This window comes from Abramis brama, assembly GCF_963993115.1.
Source record: "Abramis brama genome assembly, chromosome: 13".
Lineage (NCBI taxonomy): Eukaryota > Metazoa > Chordata > Actinopteri > Cypriniformes > Leuciscidae > Abramis > Abramis brama.
The window spans coordinates 7,186,982-7,208,998 of NC_139975.1; the positions used below are offsets into that span (position 1 = coordinate 7,186,982).

At 37.5% G+C, this 22,017-nt stretch overlaps 1 protein-coding gene and 1 long non-coding RNA gene across 5 annotated transcripts in view; both read right to left on the bottom strand.

Moving 5' to 3' along the window:
• The window catches only part of psd2 (pleckstrin and Sec7 domain containing 2), a 59,476-nt gene that overhangs the window by 32,297 nt on the left and 5,162 nt on the right, over positions 1-22,017 (bottom strand). Inside the window, exons 1-4 of one of the 4 annotated variants that reach the window (XM_084133946.1) lie at positions 18,114-18,311; positions 16,034-16,097; positions 4,634-5,085; positions 2,730-3,437 (exon numbers count right to left, since the gene is read on the bottom strand). In XM_084133946.1, the coding sequence (XP_083990072.1) occupies positions 2,730-3,437; positions 4,634-5,001 (1,076 nt within the window). In that variant the 5' untranslated portion in view covers positions 5,002-5,085; positions 16,034-16,097; positions 18,114-18,311. Of the gene's footprint in view, positions 1-2,729; positions 3,438-4,633; positions 5,086-13,677; positions 14,216-16,033; positions 16,098-18,113; positions 18,430-21,851; positions 21,883-22,017 lie in introns of those variants that run through there. The other 3 variants (XM_084133945.1, XM_084133948.1, XM_084133947.1) reach the window with 3 other exon arrangements.
• Positions 7,673-11,032, bottom strand: LOC311095248. Its single transcript, XR_014608803.1, has 7 exons — positions 10,997-11,032; positions 9,626-9,667; positions 9,486-9,536; positions 9,044-9,157; positions 8,807-8,945; positions 8,617-8,709; positions 7,673-8,208 (listed from the first exon to the last, which is right to left on the bottom strand). It is a non-coding gene; the product is annotated as an uncharacterized lncRNA (long non-coding RNA).

Consider the following 22,017-nt stretch of genomic DNA (forward strand, 5'->3'; position numbering starts at 1 on the left):
CCTACAATACCAGACCGGTGTGCATCTAATAAATTATTAATTCAAGAACGTTGTGTAAGTTTACGGTAACAATGGCGGCGCAAACTTCACATACTTTTGAAAATTCAGCGTTTATTTGATCCTAATACGTGCTCATTGTCTCAGACCTAAACCAGGCAGACCATTAAAGAATACGACACAAACGTCTCATGGAAATCCTGTAGAATTCAACCAATCAGTGACGACTTTGAAACTCCTGAAGTGTTTTCCATTTTGTGTGCCTTATGCATTAGACATTTAGCCAACAGTCCATGGGCAGGACGTCTGAGGCCGAGACTATGGTCACGGTAGTGAGGCCTGAAATGCTAGATACAGATATTGATCAATCTTGCCATTTTTTTGTCCAATAAAATGCTCTCTTGAATGTCCCCTCCCTTTAAATAGCAATGGCAATCAGTAAATCAGCAAGCTAAATGCTATTGTCTATTTAAATAAGAACACCAACTTACTGTTTCAAAAGTTCACATATTTCATCCCTTTCAGGGTTTTTTTCCAGTCACCATTCAGTTTGTTTGTTTGCTTGATTTACTTTGAGTTATATAAAATTCTTTGATTTTCAATTAATTATATTTCAAATTTGAATTGCAATTCTGCATACTTTTAGCTACCTCAATTCAAATAATGTGAACTAATCATCAAAACAGACAGTGCTTTAAGCTAGCTAGCATTATGCTCATGAGGCTTTGTGTATTAGCTAATTACCAGCATATGTTATTTTCCTTCTGTTAGCTGTTGTAGACAACAGCACTCATTCGCTGCGATGAGTTTATCAACCACATTTAAGCACTATGCAACTCCAAAGAACTGCTAATGCAGAACACATGGGGCTAGTGTAGCGTTACCAGTCTTTGGTAGACCACAGGCTAATAAAGTTAGCCGCTAATGCTAAGAGAGGGTTTAATGAATAGAGTGCAATATAGAGGTCAACTGGACACGAAAGCTACATCAAATGTAGCTTTTGACCCTGTCAGTGAACAAAAACCAACTGCATTGATACAGAAGGACTCAAATTGACGTGTTGCCAAGTGGCACTTGGAAAAAGCACAGTGTGACTGAAAACTAGAGCAAGGCTCCCGTCGTGAAAGAGGAAAGCCAAAGGCGATGATGTCACTCCTTAAAAACAATGCCTCATTCAGGCAGACTGGGGGGCAGGAAGCTGCTAGTCATTTAAAACTGGGGAGAAAAAAAAAACGACAACATCTGCTGCTGCGTCCAGTCCAGATGGATGCAGAGAGAGAGGGAGAGAGAGAGACGGCAGCTATATTAGACAATCCTTCACTGGCTCCCAGAGGTGGAAATCTTTCCTCTTGGATACTGGCTCAGATCCGTGAAATATAAAGAAGTTTCCAGTCGGCTGGGTCGCAGTGTGATACTCTCTTCAAAACAGACATGATAGGCTACCCTTCTAAATGGCTCATTGGAAAAATGTGCCTATGATGACGACATTTCTGCAATATGATATTACGATGCTGCTTGCACATTTCACCACACTTTCAAAAGTTTTATCTGAAACAGATGTATCTGGAGTGAATTGTCAATATTTTATTATGTTGGTTGTTGTACGTATCGCGGCAGTTTGGAAATTAAATTTATAGTGAGTGGCGTCAAAATATGTATGCTCTGTTGCGTTTGAAAACAACTTACTGCCTACACTAACCCTACACTAAACCTAACAAATAAGAACATAAGAAAATGTGACATAAAATTGCATTTGCTGAAGTAACTATGCCATTTTAGCTTGCTCTTTTATCGTAAACTGCATTTCACGGGTTTCTAAGCTCTTTATGGGCAACTGAGCAAGTTTACTACATCAGAAAAGCCAAACATATGGAGCTGGTTACGCGATGTCAAAATGTATTAGTTTAACAAATCATGCACTAAGGGCCAGATTTACTAAACGGGGCAAATTAGCATGAGAGCGCAATTCCAAAAAAGTGCAGATGGGAGTCCATTCCATAATGACCAACGCAATCTACCAAGAGCAGGGCAAATCAGCGTCTGGTTTAAGAAATGCTTTTTTGGGGTGGCAAAAACCAGAAAATGTACTAGTGCAAACCTTAGTAAATCAACTTGCATGATTTATTTTCCCATAAATTTTACATCTGAAAGGGAAACTCCTACAAAGGTCAGCCACAAAAAATAACTGTCCACGACTTTTCAGCGTTAATTTTTCACTGTGTGTCTTTAGTAAATTCTGATAGTAGCCAAAAGAGGGTTTGCGCTGGCGCAAGCTGTTAGTAAATCTGACCCTAAGTGTTTTGAGATCACAGTATTAGCATTGTGCAAAAAAACGTGAGGAAATAAGTCTTTATTAATTGATAATCTGCCCCGTAATCATAATCTGTGAAAAAGAATAAACGTTGTTGGTAGTTTACTACCACAGTGTTCATTTAATCTGGAAACTGCTGTGAATAGTTTGTATTGGTACATTTTTGGAGTTTTGCAAAAAATGTAGGTAGATGCCCATTTTTTCCATTCAGCCTAGGGTGCTCATATCTACGCAGTTCTGACGGTACATATGCCTCATCAGAGTAACAATTAGCAAACAGTCATTGACTGTGGATCTTGACTGCATTCCAGATGAAAAATAGCATGAAACTTGTTGCTCACTAGTTTGAGAGTAGGTTATTAACTAGTGCTGCATGCCATCTACTGGACAGGCCAAGCAGGAGATTTAGTTGCATCCTTACCTGATAGAGTTTGGCATCGTTCCTCCACTCTCTCCATTCCCAGACAGCTCAATGTGGAATCCATTAGGGATGCTCCATTGTGCCGGCTGGCTCAAGACATTTTCCGACCTGCTTCCTGGTATAGTGGTCCGTAGTGGACTTGCAGAGCTGGCTTCATCCCTTGCCGTCTCTGTCCCCAGATCTGCCTCGCCCTCAGCCCCCTCCTGCACGGTCTCCAGCTCCAGTTCTGGAGTTTCGGGGCCCATTAGGGCCCTCTGCTGGATGAGAGGGGTGAGCGGCGCCTCGAAGCTGACGCAGCTGTCCGTCTCGTCGGTGAGCGACAGCACGTCCAGAGAATCCAAACTGCTGTAGCAGGTCCCGCCTCTCAGAAGCTCAGACTCGACGATGCGCTCGAACGTGGAGCTGAAGCCGTCCTGGCTCTCTTTCGTCCTGTCGTACTCGTCCTCTCCGTCGTCCTCTTCCTCCTCCACAGCCGTGGTCTTGGCGACCTGCTCAACTATGCTCTCAAACGTAGAGCTGAAACTGTCCTGATTTCGAGTCTCTCTTTCCTCCTTATCTTCTTCGTCCTCTACCTCAGCATCCGCTTCCTCTACGGAGAGCTCAAATGTGGAGCTGAAGGCATCTAGGTTCCCCTGCGCTAAAGACTCTTCCGGGATCCCCTCCTCGTCCTCCTGCCCTTCGCTGTCATCTTCGGTCCCGTTCTCAAACCTGCAGTGACAAAGACGCCGGTTAAAGCATTCCCAAACCTAGAGGTAAAAATCAAATCACACAGACACACCTGGCTACAGAGGTCTGGCTTTATACGGTATACAAAGGCTCTTAGCCTGGCTGGCATGCGCGGTACATGCTCCTACAGTATCTTTATTCAGGCTACCGTCACAGTTCTTCATCATGACTGCAGCGGAGGAGTCCCAGCAGAGGGGAGCTTCATTCAGGACAGCTCCCCTGCCACGGATGGTGCCCGAAATATCTCCCCATCCTCTTTGTAACATGCATGCCACATCATTTGTGAAGCCTGACACTGAAAAACCACACAGCTAAACTCTGTAATACACGTGTTTCACATTCAAAACATTTTGTACGACATAAGCCTGGCATTGTGAAATTTGTTGTAAAACAAAGGATGTCTTGTCTTTCATGGGGTTTTAATGATCATTTCGGGGTCTGTTCAGAATCCAACCAGATTGTTTTCATTAGGATGTGTTTTGGAAGTCAATTTTATTTGTTTAGCGCTTTTGTTTGAATCACATAAGGCACATCACACAGGAAGTTGAAATGAAATTAGAAATGGAGTGACAGGAAAACTAATTTACTGAATTACAAATCAACAATCTACATTTGACTGTAAATGTTGCAGATATGCATTATTAAGTATGTTTACTAGTGCAGTTATAATTAAGCTACAGTCTTCATCTGTCTGTTCAAGTAAACAGTAATATTGTGAACTATTTTTACAATTTTCTATTTGAATAAAAATGTAATTTATTCCTGTGATGCAACAGCATTATTACTCATTACTCATCAAATCATTCTAATATGCTGATTTGATGCTCAAAAAAAAATATTATTAATTTTGAAAACAGTTTGATATTTTTGTGGAAACCATGATGCATATTTTTCAGGATTCTCTGTTCAATAAAAAGTTCAAAAGAACAGCATTTTTTGTACTGAAATCTTTTATAAAAATGTAAAAGTATTTACTGTCACTTTTGATCAATGCTGAATCAAATTTTGAATGGCTGTGTTATGTACATGCACTACCTCTGTCTTAAGGAGAATATGCAGACCAGCACAATTTCAGTTGGACTAAAGTGACATTACATTTTTTAAAGATGAATTATTGCTTCAGTCTGACTGAAATCAAATTTTAAAGTGCATGTAAAAGTCATTCTTATTTTACTAACCTCAGAGAACACAGGGGCTTGGCTGAGTCCTTTTCTGGGCTTTGAGACGGCAGAGACTGTGTGTCTTCACCTTCACGGGTGTCCCCGTTACCGTTTTCTGTTACAGGATCCACGCAGCTGCCCTCAATCTCACCGTTTCTACCTTCCTCTTCTAATGTCACCGTCTCATCCTCCTTTTCCCTCGACTGTGTATTTCGGATATTCTCTATTTCTCTGTCTTTCTCTGTCTCCTCTGCCTTTGTTCCATTACAGGGCTCCAGATCTTTAGCCTTAGAGCCATCAGCATCCTCCTCTCCCTCAGGTGCTGGGGGTGTATCTGGAGGTGGGCTGCCTGTGCGGAGGGGGTCATGCTGCCCCTCCTGACTCATGGTGGCCTCCTCAATCACGATGTCCAGGCAGCCTGGGGTCACAAGGTCAGGGTCAGGAACAAGGGAGAGGGCCAAAGTTCACACCTATTACAGAGGAAGATAAGGCAGAGCAATGAGACGTCAGATAAAGGTGAGCCCTGAATAATAGAGGATAGTGACCTACTGAGAAAATACAGTAATGCATTATGATTATAAATAACCTTCTACATATAAACAAATGAGACAATTGTTCATGTAAGAATATAAAACTGCCACTTCACCAGGCATGATGCAATAAATTGACATGACATTCTGTAAATTGTTTCATTTTTATTTATATGTTGTCACTTAGTGTAGACCTGCCTACTGAAGGCATTGATCCAAAATCACACCATTGTAAATATCTCCTGTCAGACAAATGTTCCAGGCTATGGACAGACAAATTGCTTGTCAGTCACACCTGGTTAGGACATGACAAATGAAAGTGGATAAATCATTTTGGATGAAGCCCTATTATGGATTTTTGAAAATGACCTTTCATGTAGTGTGTAACAGCTCTAAGTGAATGAAAACATCCTGCAAAGTTTTAAATCTGAAAGTGCACTGTATATAAAGTTATTGTCTTTCAAAAGTAAGAGTCGACTCTGAGTCAATGAAATGAATCGTTTTTCAAACGAGTCATAAGCCATTTCGTTGTGACGTCAAGACGAAACATTAGCATATTGCGCGCAGACACCAGGGAAAACTTCAACCTCATGTCGAGAAGAAGCTGTGCTCTACAATGTGAGAAAAAAAGGCAGTTTTTTTACACTGCCAAAGGACGAGCATGTGAAGAATCAGTGGTTAAAATTCATCTTTATCACGATTCTACAGCAGAATAATCCTAAACATTTGCTGTTCCCATTTTACTTATGACAGCTTCTCAAATCTCAGAGTTCAATGCAGGATTCGCAAACCGCTTGCTCTTGAAAGATGGTGTTCAAAATACTTAGTTTTGAGTTTTATATTGTGGTGGTCTCCTGCTAACTGGTTAACTCACATTATTACTGTCTTACTGAAATACTTCTGCTAATCAGCTGTGGGCCACTATTACCTAAAACTGTCTATTAATGCAGATTGTCTGTTGTTCTTCTCATTACTTTGAGGAAAGATTAAGCATGGAGCAAGATTTGTTTTACCAACTTTTATGTTACAGTACATCAGTCATTCACTTTGGAGCTTGGCTAATGTATGCACTGTTATTAATAACAGTGCAGTTTCCACGTGTTCACCACAATATATTAGAAAAATACTCTGTAAATAAATTAGTACAAGTAAAATAATCGGTTTGTTGATGGACATGCACTTGTTAATGCTGATGGTGAGGAATTACAGTTGCAACATCTCATAATGTACCTATCACTGAGAAATGTCCTGCTCAAGTCGTCCTTGCGATTGAGGTTCGGGTTGAATGAGTATTTCTTTCAGTGTTTTATCATCGGACTCGCGCTCGGATTGATATGGTCGCCGTCATTGTTCGTTACTGTGTTTAGTTTACGGTGTAGGAAGCCTCAAGACACGCAGAGCTGACGTTGTTATGGAAATGGGCGTTTTTGTTTTCGACACGCGCGCTGTACGCGGTAGACCAATCACAACAGACTGAGCCGTCTGGCCAATCAGAGCAGAGTAGTTCGCGGAAAGGAGGGATTTCTGACGAGTCGTTTGAGAATCATTGAAAAATGTGGTGATATGCATATGTATTTATGAGAAAATGAAACAGTTTTTTTACCTTTGATGTATGTAAAACTGTTGTAGGAGACTCCAAAACAACATTAGGAAACTTTAAAATAGCATAATTGGGGCACTTTAAAATAATTTGATGATAAATATAAGTATTTAACTTTAATAAATATAAGTCTTTAATTGTACATTTTGAAATCTGAAACTCTAGAAGAGACCTGTGAGATTACAGGGGTCTTTTGCTCAGGAGAAAAAATCTGAGAAGCAAGAGACTTAAGCAAAAGCCTAATTTTGCTTTCTTTTTAATCTCAAAGCTGCACTCAAAAAAATGACTCATTGGACAAACTCAATTTAATTGATGGCAGGATTTCCATCCAATAAATATGTGTAGCCCCAACTTATAAAAAACTAATTCATGCAATGAAATGTAATTAAGTTGGTCCAACTCAATTTTGACTAACTTAAATGAGTTGGTCCAACTCAATTATGAGCAACTTAAATGAGTTGGTCCAACTCAATTTTGACCAACTTAAATGAGTTGGTCCAACTCAATTTTGATCAAATAATTTAAATGAAATGGATACATTTAAAAATAAGTTTTATGCTTCTTAAACTTAAATTAGAACATTTAATTTAAAAAAAACAATTAGGAAATCCTTATTTTGTACCCCATAGAGACAAGAGACAAATCTTGATCGAGATGTTTTTATTTAAAACTCAATAGTGCAATAGTTATTTAATGTGAAAAGTACTTAGAAAAATGCATTTTAAAGCCTTTTTCCAAACATGTACAAATGTCTTTGTTCTTACTGAACACAAAGGAAGATATGTTAAAGAATATGGGAAACTGAACAGTTCTGGGCCACCATTGACTTCCATAGTAGGAAGAAAAAATAACAACTATGAAAGTCAATGGTGGCCCAGAACTGTTAAGTTTCCCATATTCCTTAACAAATCTTCCTTTGTGTTCAACAGAACAAATACATTTATACAGGTTTGGAACAACCCCGGGATCAGTAAATGATGACAGAATTTTCATTTTTGGGTGAACTATCCCTAAAGACAAGAACGACAGAAATACACACAAAAAGTGTGTAAGAAAAAGCATGTAAGAGTGTTAAAAAATAATAATAATGTGTGGTGTGTGTGCGTGCATAAGTATGTTAATGACTCAATATACAACAATGTATTCTCAAATAATTCTCATTGTGTTCTCAAAAAAAGTGCACATCTCATGCAAACAGCTTGATTTTAAGTTGCTGGATTTTTGCATTCAGCCTATGTCCATCCAAGTTCATTAGGATTTTCTGGATAAACTTGAAGGTGTACTTGAGGTTGTCAGGAAAATTAAGATCAAGAGCATAAATGAGACCGAACAGCATGATGAATGCCAGGATCACGCAGTCTAGGTCCCTCAAAACCTTAATGCCCTCGATCACAACTCCTATGTCTGCTGTACAATCTCCTCTTTGGATTTTGTAAATCCCCATTTTCTGCATCCTCAGTGGTCTGGACAAAACACAAAACACTTTGGTTAAGCCCAGGTGAATTTGACCCTTTATATTTTAAAAGTAATCAGCAAATTGCATTGCTACTTTTCACTTTTACTATTACATTGTTGGCTGCCATTTATTTCCATTTTATGGACATAGACATACACATCTGAAAACTTCTACAAATTCTATTGTGTTCAGATGAACAATGAAAGGCATACACAAAGTTATTACCCCTGCAAAATTATTACTATTAAAAATATTATTTTATTAAAATGAATAAAACAAAATGATTATTCCACTAATACATATTTTATTGTGAAATTAAAATGAAAATTGAGCATTTAATAATAATCAATCATATATTCTTTTAAAACATAAAAGTACTAACAGAATTGTTGTTATATTCATAATAATCACTTACCACATACTCCTTGAAGAAAGAGTCTGGATCTTCAGTCAGGTAGATCATCAGGCCTTTCAGGGTGCACTCTCTCCTGATGTTTATGTTGTCACACTACAGCAGGGGGAAAATCAAGACTGAAATTAGCCAAATGCAGAAAGCTGTACAATAACTAGACAAAACAGAAGACATTGCATGCATTTATACTAACAGAGTCTCTGATCGCCAGGGCGTTTTTGATCTTTTGCCCTTAACTTGAAGATCTGCATCAGTTTATCTGAAAAGTGGTTCAGCTGTAGGAACATTGATTGCAGTGGCTTCGTAGTGATCTGCATGAACTCTGCGTTCACCTTCAAAATGGAAAAAAACAACAACAAAAAACAATTTCTTACTACGAAAAGAACCTAATAACGACTAAAATAAAACACTACATAACATGTTTACTTACTTCACTCTGCTGAAAGAGAGCTGGCCATTGATTCTTGAACACCTCTATCATGGGCATTGGCTGACGACAATGGGTTTGAAGTCTATTATGGAATGTGGATTGTGTTTCCGGTATCTGTGGGTGTTAAATGTACTGTAAATATTACTTTCAAATGCACATCCTACAAACATACACTGAACTGTTTCATTATGCCTGAGATGTCCATTTATGTGTTGAAAATAATCTTTCTGTTGCTAGCTCCTTGCATGAACACACATGATACTGGAATGTTGTTAATTCTTCTGGCTTTGGAGTTTCCTGTTTAGCATGTATTTTGTATGTGTGATTAAGAAGCTTACTCCATGTACTAAACGTGCATGGGCAATCTGTGTATGGACATGGATAGCGAAAACTGCCCCTAAAGCACACATGAGTCTGCCTAAAATGCTGCAGAAACAAATACCTGCTAGCTAGTTTCGATGGACACATTCTTTGCACTAAAAAAGAAACAATCCTAAAAAGAAGAATAATAAAGTATTATAAGATACCATATTTAACAAATGACACAAGCAGCCTAAATCAGAATATTTGAATATGACTTACTATAAATAGGAGGTTGCTGTTCACCTGGTCATGTTCATAAAACTGTGAAAGAGAAGATGTTGATTAGGAGTGGGAACCAGTACTCACATGAAAATATGCTTTTTGTTTACATGGTTCTGTTTTACCCAACTCTTTCACTTAAAGGATTAGTTCACCTCAAAATGAAAATTTCCTGATAATTTACTCACCCCAATGCCATCCAAGATGTTCATGTCTTTCTTTCTTCAGTGGAAAAGAAATTAAGTTTTTTGAGGAAAACATTTCAGGATTTTTCTCCACACAATGGACTTCAACAGTAACCAAATAGTTGAAGTCCAAATCAATGCAATTTCTAAGGGCTCTGAAGTGCTTCAAAGGGCTCTGCATGATCCCAGCTGAGGAATAGGGTCTTATCTAGCGAAACAATCAGTCGTTCGTTTTCTAAAAAAAAAAAAAATCATGAAATGTTTTCCACAAAAAACTTAATTTCTTTTCCACTGAAAAAAGAAAGACATGAACATCTTGGATGACATTAGGGTGAGTAAATTATCAGGAAATTTTCATTTTGAGGTGAACTAATCCCTTAATATTACAATTCTCTCAAGTAATTAAATTGATTTTAAAATAATTTTAAATGTTTACTTGGTACAATTGTCTATATCGTCTACAATTGTCAAAAACAGACGACTATCGTCCATTCTGTCACATTTTTCAGGTGTTCTGATGTAACTTAGGCTAACCCGTCTGTCACTTGCTCTGATTTACCTTGGGCAGCTCAGCTACGATGTTGTAAATAGGTAGTTTACATGATCAAAGTAATCTTAATATTGAGATATAAGTTCTACCTTATGTACGTTACCTCTAGTTTTAATTATTCAAACAGGTCTTTGAACAAAAAAGGCCTGTCTTGTATTTTTTCCCCCACAGCGCTTAATGTCATATGGTGATTGTGAAACACGGAACACCTCACTTCATGATTTTATGGTGAAATGTCTTATTTTTCATGTTAGGCAGGTCAAATTTGATCAAGAAAAACGCAATGTGGCCAATTCAGCGTGAGTGAGTGACGCAGCTAAAAATAGACTCGGCGCCGAAACAATCGCAAGCCTCCAATTCATTTTATGACGGATATATCAATCCAGCTAGCAAGCCAATAAGTTAAGAACCAATTTTGCACAGTTACAGTCAAATTCGGGATCGTTAGACTGGTCTAACACAGAATTTAAACGTTGCGTGAGTAAGTTAAGCTATCGAAGGGAAACTTAAAACAATTCACCTTGCATAACTTTCACTGCTGTTATTTCACTCAAAATCATGATATAAGTTACACATCCTCTTACAGTGAGGTAAATTCTTTATTACAAATACTCAAACAAGATAATACTTACTTACCAATAACGAATACGACGTTGCAGTCCTTGCAGCGGCAGACGATAAAATGGCGGCCACACCCTCTGAGCATGTTCTTCTCTGAGCTTGTCTTGCACATGCGCAAATGACGCTCTCCGAAGCCAAATTAATTTGAGTTAACCAAATTAAATGAAATCTCATAGATGACACTATTTATACATTTTACGTTAGACTTATTAAATATATATACGTATTATTCCTAATCAGATATATTTAAATAAAGTGAACACAATTTAAATGTGTCATACCTAAGAAGGCCTTGAATCATTTTTTTGAGTGTGTCTAGGAGAAACAACTGAGATATGAAATTTATTTATGAATTTTCAAATGTGTCAGGCCAGTGAGTGAGACCACAGCTCACTGCACATTATAGGCTTAGGTGACATTAAGCATTCTGAAGACAGAAGCAGTCAGGTGGCACTAGCAAAATCTTAAAAGTTTAAACAGCGATTCAGACTCCATTATCTGCTGTCATCTTCGTGTTTTATCAGCCCTGCAGACATGCAGACCTTAGAGAATGCATTAGCTTTGACTCAGCAAACCTCAAGCTCCACTGATGTTTCACATGCTCACTACAGTACAACACAGACCAGAAGGATCAAACTCTCACCTACTGAGGGGGAATTTAAGGGTCAGTCTGAGTCTAATTTTAAATTCTGCTCTGATTTATAACAGCTGCTCTGGGGAATCTTCCCTAAACTCGGTGGGCGGCAGCAGCGCTGGACAGGACAGATGTTCAGTGGCACATTACGGCATTCACCAACCCGTTTAACTTCTGTAATGTTACATACAACAGGATATTCAGTGAATACAAATGGACAAAGATTGACTTTATCCATTAGATGTTAATTGCGTTTTGAAAAGAGGGCATTACATAACAGAATAGCATCAGCCAAACATGGGAAGATAGGATCATTTTCTAACTTGAATCTTTGAATCTTGTTCAGCAAAATGAACTAATCTTTATTCATGTCATTTTGTTAATTTGAGCGAAGTTCAATTAAACTATATTTTCAATAGCAAAGTACCTGAGCACATCCAGATATGCAATCTTTGATCATACTCTAAATTTAAAAAAATCATTATAATGCAGCCAAATTATGAGAAACAAATGATTTCTCTTTCAAGCCTTTCGTTCATTTGTCACGTTACACACACACAACGACCCATGAGTAGAAAAGTGGAGAAAGTTATTACATTTTGATAAAAGATTAGAATTTGCAATGTGGCCAAAGGAATCTGGCATAATAGGATCAAGAATGTGTTGTTAGAAAGGAAAAAGGGTCTATTTTTAAATTTGTGTCGACTGAAACTGAAACTTGTAGTTTCCCTGCTACTAGAGGAACCAAAAGAACTGCAAAATAATGACCAAATATTTCACACAGCTTTCCAGAACACGCCCTCCATCTCTCATTGGTCGATCAAACAAATAGTCCTGCCCAAATCTCACATCATTGGTTGAGACAATACCTCTTTTGTGATGCTCAGAATGCTCAACAAACAGAAGATCACAATATTTTTTGTAACTTCGTAAACCATTTGTAGTCTGATGCTCTTTTTCTGGAAAATCAGCATAAAAATAGTTTACTAAACTACCGTTCAAAAGTTTGGGGTTCGTAAGATTTTTTTCCCCCACATTTTTGAAAGAAGTCTCACCAAGGCTGCGATCAAAAATACAACAAAAACTGTGAAAACTGGTGAAATGTTATTACAATTTAAAATAACAGTTTCCCATTTTCATATATTTTTTTTAAAATGTAATTTATTCCAGTGATGCAAAGCTGAATTTTCAGCATCATTACTCCAGTCTTCAGTGTCACATGATCTTTCAGAAATCATCCTAATATTCTGATTTGCTGCTTAATATTTTGAGGAAAACAAGATAAATCTTTTAATCGAAATAGAAATCCTTCGTAACATTATAAATGTCTTTACTGTCCCGTTTGATCAGTTTAATGCATCCTTGCTGAACAAATGTCTGAATAAAATTCTTGCTGAATAGGATCCCAAACTTTTGAACAATAGTGTGTTGTTTCTGCATATCAAGTTCATTAAAGGGTGATTTTAAATTCATATTTAGAGCCTTTGCTATATATGGGGCTCTGCTTAGTTTAATACTCATTTACCAGATGAAGCCAACTGGACAGACATACAAACACAGGCTGGAATATAAACAGCACACATGTACAGAAAATCCGTGTCTCTGGCAGAGGAACAGTCTAACAGAGTTAAATGTGAAGCTCAACCGCTTTCTTCAGCAGCTCTGACTCAGGCGGTGCCATTTAAAGCTTTCTAATGCCGAACATCCGATCGAAACAAACCGCAGTAAAACCCTAGTTTCCATTACATTAAAGCTCTATAGCCCAAACTGCCATTACATTAGGCAACAAATGAAATCTCTTCATGTCTATATTCAGCGCTGTTTGATAGAATACACACCAATTCATTAATAGCAGTTACACATTATTTCAATTGAATTAGGTCAACGGTGCATGAATTTGTGTGTAGTTTTCTACATCATTGTAATCTTTACCCCGTTATCTTTCCAAAAAGGTCTATACCCTCCTAAACGCTTGCAACATGGGGATGTAAGAACACACTGTCTGACACCACACAGAACATTTTGATGTGACATTTAGCAAAAGACGCTTTCAGAAAGTTACCTTTGACCTCTGCTCCTCATTCAAACACATGTGGTTAATGTTTGACATTCTGCATGGGTGCTCAGTACCCAAAGTCCATCCCAGCTTTTCACATCAAGACTCACATGCACGAGTCCATCATACACATACACAAACACACACTCAGACTCAGCTGCTGTAAAGTACCCTGTTGTCACACAAACTATTCCTGAGAGCCTCAGCGATCTGTAACTGCCAGATACCCATAATTCCTAGAGCACACGCCTACATAACTACATGACTAGTCACTTGCTGGGGGTGTATGAGTGTGACGTATGTTTGTATGTGTCAATATTTGCCTATATCGCTAGTAACAACAGGGCTGACAATTTTTTTTTTTTTTTTTTGCTGACCAATTGGAATGTTTTTACACCCCTGCCACATGTAATTTATAAACAGTAACTTTATATAGTTTATACCTTAGGTCCTATAAATATTATTTTGGCTTAATTAATATGGTTACCTTACAAATTAATAGATATATTAAACAGATATATTCATTTGTGACAACAGTTTTAAACAAAAATGTAAAAAAGTGAAAGGCAAGTAATCAATAGATTCTAAAATGACAGCAAAGACATTTATAATTTTACTAAAGATTTCTATTTCAAATAAATGTGTTTTTTTGTGAGAAAATGTATCCACATAATATTTAAATTTCAATATTGATAAGAAATTGTACATATTTATTTACATATCAAAAACATTTAAAAAGTCTTAATGACCCCCAAATGAAAGGTGAAAGGTGGCTCAAAATATTTCTATAATCTTTCAATATATCTTAATATGTATCTATTCAGTGCAAGCAGTATTTATTAAACATTTTTCATGCCCCTACATGCAAAAAATAAATAAAATTCTTTGCCATTTTTTATTTTTAGCAATGCATTTTTGTATTTGCTAGAGATTTTTCATAATTTTTTAAAATTAATTTCATTAAAATATTTTTTTCATTCATAAACTACATTCAAAAACCCACTTTTGCTGGAAAACAACAGCATATGACTGGTTTAACACAATTCCTAACAAAAACAATCACCAGCATTTTTTGCTATTTTGATTAAATGATCTACAAATCAGCAAAAGTTAAAATAAGTTATAATATATCAATGAAAAGAAAACATTTGGATGTACAAGATTAATGAATATAAACACACACATATATATATATATATATATATATATATATATAATTAACATATATATAATGAATATAAAAACACAGTATTGACCCAAAAGACCAAGTAACCATTCTGTCAACCGACCCTAAATGTGCTCCCACACTTGTCCCGGGCCAACAGGCCGTCCTTATTGTTGGCATTAACAATCATGGATGTCCTCAAGTGGAAAAATATTCATAAATATTCATAAATAATGACTTTTAGGGGGTAGCGTTAAGGGTTTGGGCATCATTATTAGCTTTATATAGAGGTCTACAGTGTGTCTCATAGTGTGTGTGTGTGTGTGTGTGTGTGTGTGTGTGTGTGTGTGTGTGTGTGTGTGTGTGTGTGTTGTGTGTTGTGTGTTGTGTGTGTGTGTGTGTGTGTGTGTGTGTGTGTGTGTGTGTCTCATTGACTGAAAGACTTCCAGTATTGTCAGCAGAACAGTAGGGTCTTCAGGGCGATCAATTCTGTTTAATTACTTTAACTGGATCTGTCTGTCACCTTCACTCTTTACACTACACACACCGGCACTCATGTGGCTACAAACACACACACAGTCACTGATAAACTTAAAGAAGGGCCTTATCTTCAAATCAACTCCTCTACTCAATCACTGCCACCCCAACAAGCCTTCAACAAGCTTTCAGAAAGATCTGCCTCCACCTTTTGGCTGTCTTGTGATATTTTGTGGTGAAATTCGCTTGTTTTATGCGTGTTGGTAGCTTTTGACAGCTGCAATACTTTAATCTCACATATTTATTGATTGGATTAAAATAAGGCACGATTTCCTCCGAGATTGTGAGTTGGACACACAGTAGTGGCCTGACAATATGTGCCAAGAGGCAGAGGGGAGAACAGGGGGATGAACTTTAAAAAAAAATTTTTTAAATTATTGTTATTGCCATAAACCTGTTCTGACCCTTTAAAAAAAATGACATTCATTGGTGTAATCTCATGTAATCAAACTGATTCAAGACATGTTTTGGTTAATTAATATGGTTATCTATAATTGCCTTTCACTAGTAATTTTAAATTATCCTGTGGTGTCACAAATTAATATATAATATAATATAATATACATGTATATATATATATATATATATATATATATATATATATATATATATATATATATATATATATATATTAGGGGTGTAACGGTTCAAATTACTCACGGGTTCGTTTGTATCATGGTTTCGGTACGGTTCGGTATTTGCTATGGTCAGGAAAAAAGGACTTCTGTCAAATAAAAATAAAAGAATATAAGGACAAATAATCAAACAGCACAATTAAATAAAATAGAGCAAAGTATAAAGATATAAATAAATTAAACAGTGATTTTCAGGTTTTCCAGGTAGGTCTGACAGTATGAATTGAACAAAGTAATTAAATGTAAAATAACACTGTATATAATCTTCACTGATTAAATTAAATAAAGATGAATCCTTATTAAACTTACAAAAGTGATTCAGTCAAGAGCAGAGAGTGATTTCTTTGTCATTTGTTGTTTGAATATCTATCTATCTATCTATCTATCTATCTATCTATCTATCTATCTATCTCTATCTCTATCTATCTATCTATCTGTATACATCTATCTTTATCTATCTATCTCTATCTTTATCTATCTATCTATGCATGTATATATATATATATATAATTGGAATTTCATGTAAATTTCCTATTAAGGAGTATATGGTGCATTACTCAGTCAGGGACTCTTATAAAACCTTTTTAATTTAAAGTATATTAATATGATTCAGTGATAAAAAGGTACGCACACACAATAAGTCTAGTCCAACAATAAGAGGCATTCTCACAATTATGAGGTTTAAATGAAACACTATCCATGCAGCCAACACAGTCTGACCTATCCAATCTACCTGTCTGGGACTATTAACACAAAAGAAAGCCAAACACACACTTCATCTCCTTCTCCATCTCTATGCAGTCTGGATACTGGACGTCTGCATGACCCACTAACCCTCTTCAGACGCGAGATGACACCGCCGCGCGCGCGCAAGCACACACACACACACAAAGACTGACCACTACAAATGATCAGCACGCGGTATTTAACTCACTCGGGATCTGCAGTGCGCTAAATATATCGATGCCGTCTACCTTACCCACATACAGCCGACTGCGTAATGCTGCCTTTCCATGCGTAACGGGCTACGGGACATCAAAATAGAGGCTTCAAGTGTAGACAGGATTTCCCCCCCTTTCCTGACACGTTAGGGGTCCTGTGAAGGAGACCACCAAGTAAACGAGTATGAACAACTGAGCCGTGTGTAAATGTGATTTAAATCACCTCGTTCTGTCACTTCCACTGCTGTCAAGGTCAGACGTCCTATTGTATCATGTCATCGTATCACTTACAACATCTTCACTTAAATCATCCCAGGGATATAAATCTCATTAAACGCATCCGCTCACCAGCTCCAGGCTGACGCTTACACACACACACCTTTTAACAGGTAGAGAGAGAACAAGTGATCATTTAGGGCGTCTTGTCTCGTCTGGCACTGGGATGTCTGGTTGTCTGACGCCTATATTCCCAGTGACGAGTACATTATGATAGTTGGGTTAACAATGGATCACTAAGCATTGTAATTGCATTGCATCGTCTGACATAAAACTGCATGCATTTAAGATGCATCATCATTTGCAACCATGCATAAAGCTGCGTATTACAAATGACTTGGGCAGATATGCACCCGTTCAAAGCATCACAACTCACAATTAAACACAGGCTGTATCTAACACATACAGTGGGTCCTTGTGTTTAAGGCATCGTGGAGTAAAACACACACACATTTACAGAGAGCCTGAATCGCAGCCATATTATCCCCAGCCTCCCAGTGCAGTAACCATGACAACAGGATGGCTGGGAGACACTGCGCTCTCTCAAAAGGCTTCGGCTGGTGCTTTCTTCCTTCCAAAATAGAGCCCAGAAGCTTTTCAAGAGCACCTCGTCCTCCATGTAAAACAGAAGGGGTCTCTCCCTCTTTCTCTAGCATTTAAAAACACCCAGGCCACGCATATAACCTGAGAACACGTTGCATTTTCATGCATACTATAGAGAAAATAACTGTCGGCACATCAAATGAATGCAACTTAACATGCAAGCTTTACATGTGCATCAAAGAGCAAAAGCATTGACATGAGCATAAAATGCGAAACCGTTTGTGATGCACGCGATAACCCAATTATGAGCGTTCAGGTTGGATATATAAGATATAATATACTCACCGCCAAAAATGTAATGCAAATCCGTACAGCAAATGAAGCAATTGTGGCAGCGCGCGCACGTCTTGTCTGTCTATATCATCCGAGCGGATCTATATGCTGTTTTAAGGAGGAAGCTCTGCAAAAGGCTTGTTAGAACCGAGTCTGACACCTGCCGTTTCCACAGCGCACCGCTACCGACAGAACGACCGGCTGCGCGTGAGAGCTTGGCTGTGTGTGTGTGTGTGTGTGTGTGTGTGAGCGCGCGAGCTGCGGCTGTCTCGTGCCCCCGCGACGCGCTGTACGAGCAGCAGTTCAGACTGTTGCTCACAGACTTTACACATCAATAATACATTATACAGCACAATTCATGAGCACTGGGGGGTTTAAAGAGAATATTCAGACTCATTCGTCTTATATAAGCCATCATGTCAATTCAAAATCGATATGACAAGAAAAAAGGAGACATTTGCATAAAATAAGGTTGGTTTCACTTCTCTAAAATTTAGGGCATTTGTTTTATGAGCAGTTGATCGTACATGTTTTCACTCTCCCTTGAGAGATATTAAAATGCTTCAATTAAAATGAAATCTGTTAAAAATATACATCAGTAAATTTATGATTAAGAATCATTTGTTTAATAGCATCGAATGTCTAAGAAAATTCTTGAGAAATATGTAAATAACTGCCCTAGGACTGTATGTCCCCAGTGTTGAATACCACCATTAAATTATTTTTGTAAAAATCAAATGTAAAAAAGCATCTGGTATTATATCATAACAGTCTTGTCTGTTGTCCTGACACTTATCTCAATACAACAATTAATAATAAAATACTTGAACTAAAAATACAGTAGTTAATTTAAAATCCTGAATGTTCCTCAAATAAAATGTCTTTATTTTTAGTCAGGCAATATTTCAGGCATACCTTTGAATTGGGACCTAATTCAAGACGTTTAGGACAATCTTGAAAGAAAGAAAAAACAACAACCAAAAAAACACAACACTGTAAGAAAAAAATCAGTAAAAGTGGAAATGATACCCGTCATTTTCTGCCAGGACATTTTCCTTTAACCTTAAAATTTTTCATCAAATATGGGAGCCATATGGAAATTTCTGGGACCCGTGTCGCAAACATTATGTACATTATAAACATTACATTATGATTTGAGTATTTTGTATATCCATCATGTGAGCTAATATGTTGAAATGGAAGTTTGCACTTTCTGAGCCAGATGTCCCTTTTTTTAATAAATATTGTTCATTTATTTTCTCAACAAATGGATGTTGTTTTTTAATTCTAATTTGCCAAAAATTCTCACCCTCTGGTCAAAATATACCTCCATTATATAGTTAATTATTGCCTGAATGTATGTCACGGTTATATTCCATCCTGTTCACTAGTTTACGAAACATCTTTCACAAATGATGATACTGGGATATTCATAAAAGGTTTTGAATAAGCATGTAATTGGAATTTACTAACTGACTCAAACCCTTACAGTAACTGAGATACAGTCCTATATAGATGTGGCATTACAGTCCTATGACATTTGCATATACTGTAATGTTGTGCTTTCACTTCTCCAAAAATCAAGACGGTTGCCTATAATGGCGTTTTAAAACCTTATTGCAATGTGTAGAAAACGGCTGATATTCTATCTTTGACACTAAGAGGGGGCAACATTGATGGTCTGCACTTGAAAAGAGTATTAATGGATCTATATATTGTATTATTTGACCTTTAATGCCCTTAATTAAGCAATAAGGTATGCAAGGCCATGCTATACTGTGAAATAGTGATGGTTAAAGTGCGTTAGGCATAATTATCTTATATATTCTTATGATAACAATAAGCCTGTAAATATACTGTAATGAGCATGATTATGTGACAATGGCTAGTTAGGATGACATGTCTGTGTGCAATTTTTAAGACAGAAGAAAAGCAATAGTGCTCGAAATATCACTAACTCGAAATCTGGTGACTGAGAGCTGTCAGATTTTAATAAAGCCGTATGAGATTTTCTGAATGGGCAGGTCTCTCCTGTTTGTGTTTTGCACCAGAGCATAAAAATGAGACACCCACACTGTCATCCTGATGTTCATCCAAGGAGAAACTGGAAAGGAAACCAGTATTAGAGAGAAAGACTAGTGAAAAAAAAGAAAAACACACCATTCACCTGGGCTAATGATACTTCAGGGACCTGAGGGTGGGTTTAGGGGCTCTGCTTGTTTAGTTGAGCGAGAGAAAATGAAAATTGTGGCCTGGGATCAGGAAGACCACAACAGCAGACCCCCAGACACTGTCAATCTTAATCACTTATTCATTAGACCTCCACCCTCTTCCTCCTCCATCCCATGGGATCCGGTGGAGGCAGGTTGGGGGTGGGTGGGACATCCCGGCTCGACAGCAAGAGGATTCCTGATGGAGTGTCTGTTGGGAATGTCGCAGTAAATGGGGGGATGAGAGGAGACACAATCCGAGGTGTTTTTTGGGGGGAAGAGTGAGAATGGAAGAAAGGTGTTATAGAGCTTAAACAGATAGATAGATAGATAGATAGATAGATAGATAGATAGATAGATAGATAGATAGATAGATAGATAGATAGATAGATAGATAGATAGATAGATAGATAGATAGATAGATAGATAGATAGATAGATAGATAGATAGACAGACAGACAGACAGACAGATACAACAATAAAACAAATTCCACTATAAATAACTAACCTTTTTTAGGTTAGTTAATGCATTAGCTGAAAAGAACTATAAATTATATAGCCTTTTTTACAGTTTTTATTCATCTTTATTACTAAAAATACAATTGTTTATTGTTCATGTTACTGTAGTTCACAGTGCATTAATACACAGATACAACTTTTGATTTTAAAAACGTATTAGTTATTGTTACAATTTACATTATTAATAAATAATAAATGCTGTAAAAGGGTTGTTCATTGTTAGTTCATGCTAACTAATACTAATATTAGCAAATTAAACCTTACTGTAAAGTGTTACCATAAATACCGGTAGTAAATCGTTTTCATTTTTTTTGATGAACTATTCTCTCAAGAAAATGAAGATATAGTGGCTGGGAGGGACGGATGAGTGGGTGGGTTCACTGATGGATGTATGACGAATAGAGAGCGTGATGGAAAGAAATGATTGATGGATGGACAGAGGGAGAAAATAGAGTGTGACGGAGATGGAGACGTGGGAAGAGGAGGGAGAGACTGGCCTCGGGGATACTTAGCAAGCGGAGACAGTAAGAGCCAGGGGACAGCATGGACTGAATCTGATTGGTCATTTGTGGGTCTTCAGTCCAGGGATGAGAATGAAAGAGACGCAGCCGGTTTCCCAGAGGCCCTTCCTGAACCCTGGTCCGCTGTTCCCAATGGGCTGTTTTCTCACCACACAATACACACTGGCTGGAGGCCAGCAGGACTGTCCAAACAGAAACACGCACGGACAGAAAGAGCCTGCGAGATAGTGGGGAGAATGTAAAGATGTCTGGGGGTGTTCAGAGAACTGGTTAGTCTAGATTGGGGAAGGGGGGAGGAGCTGTAGTGCAGGCACAAGGCATTGTGGGTAAACTCCATGGGGACGGCCAGGTAAGGAAGACGGTTAAAAGAAGCTGAGTCAGCGGGAGAAAGGGAAAGAGGGGTTCAACATGGATAGAATGATGAATGTAGTTACAGTAAGTGGCACTACGGAGTTAAAATGAATAGAGAGGGTGTTAGAAATCTGTCATCGTTTACTCACCTTCACGATGTTCTGTATGACTTTCTTTATTCTGTGAAACATAAAAGGGGCATTAATAAGAGGTGCATTTATTTGATGGAGAAAAAAAAAACTAATATTGTTACAATTTAAAATAACCGTTTTCTATTTGAATTTTTAAAAACGTAATTTACTCCTGTGATGTCAA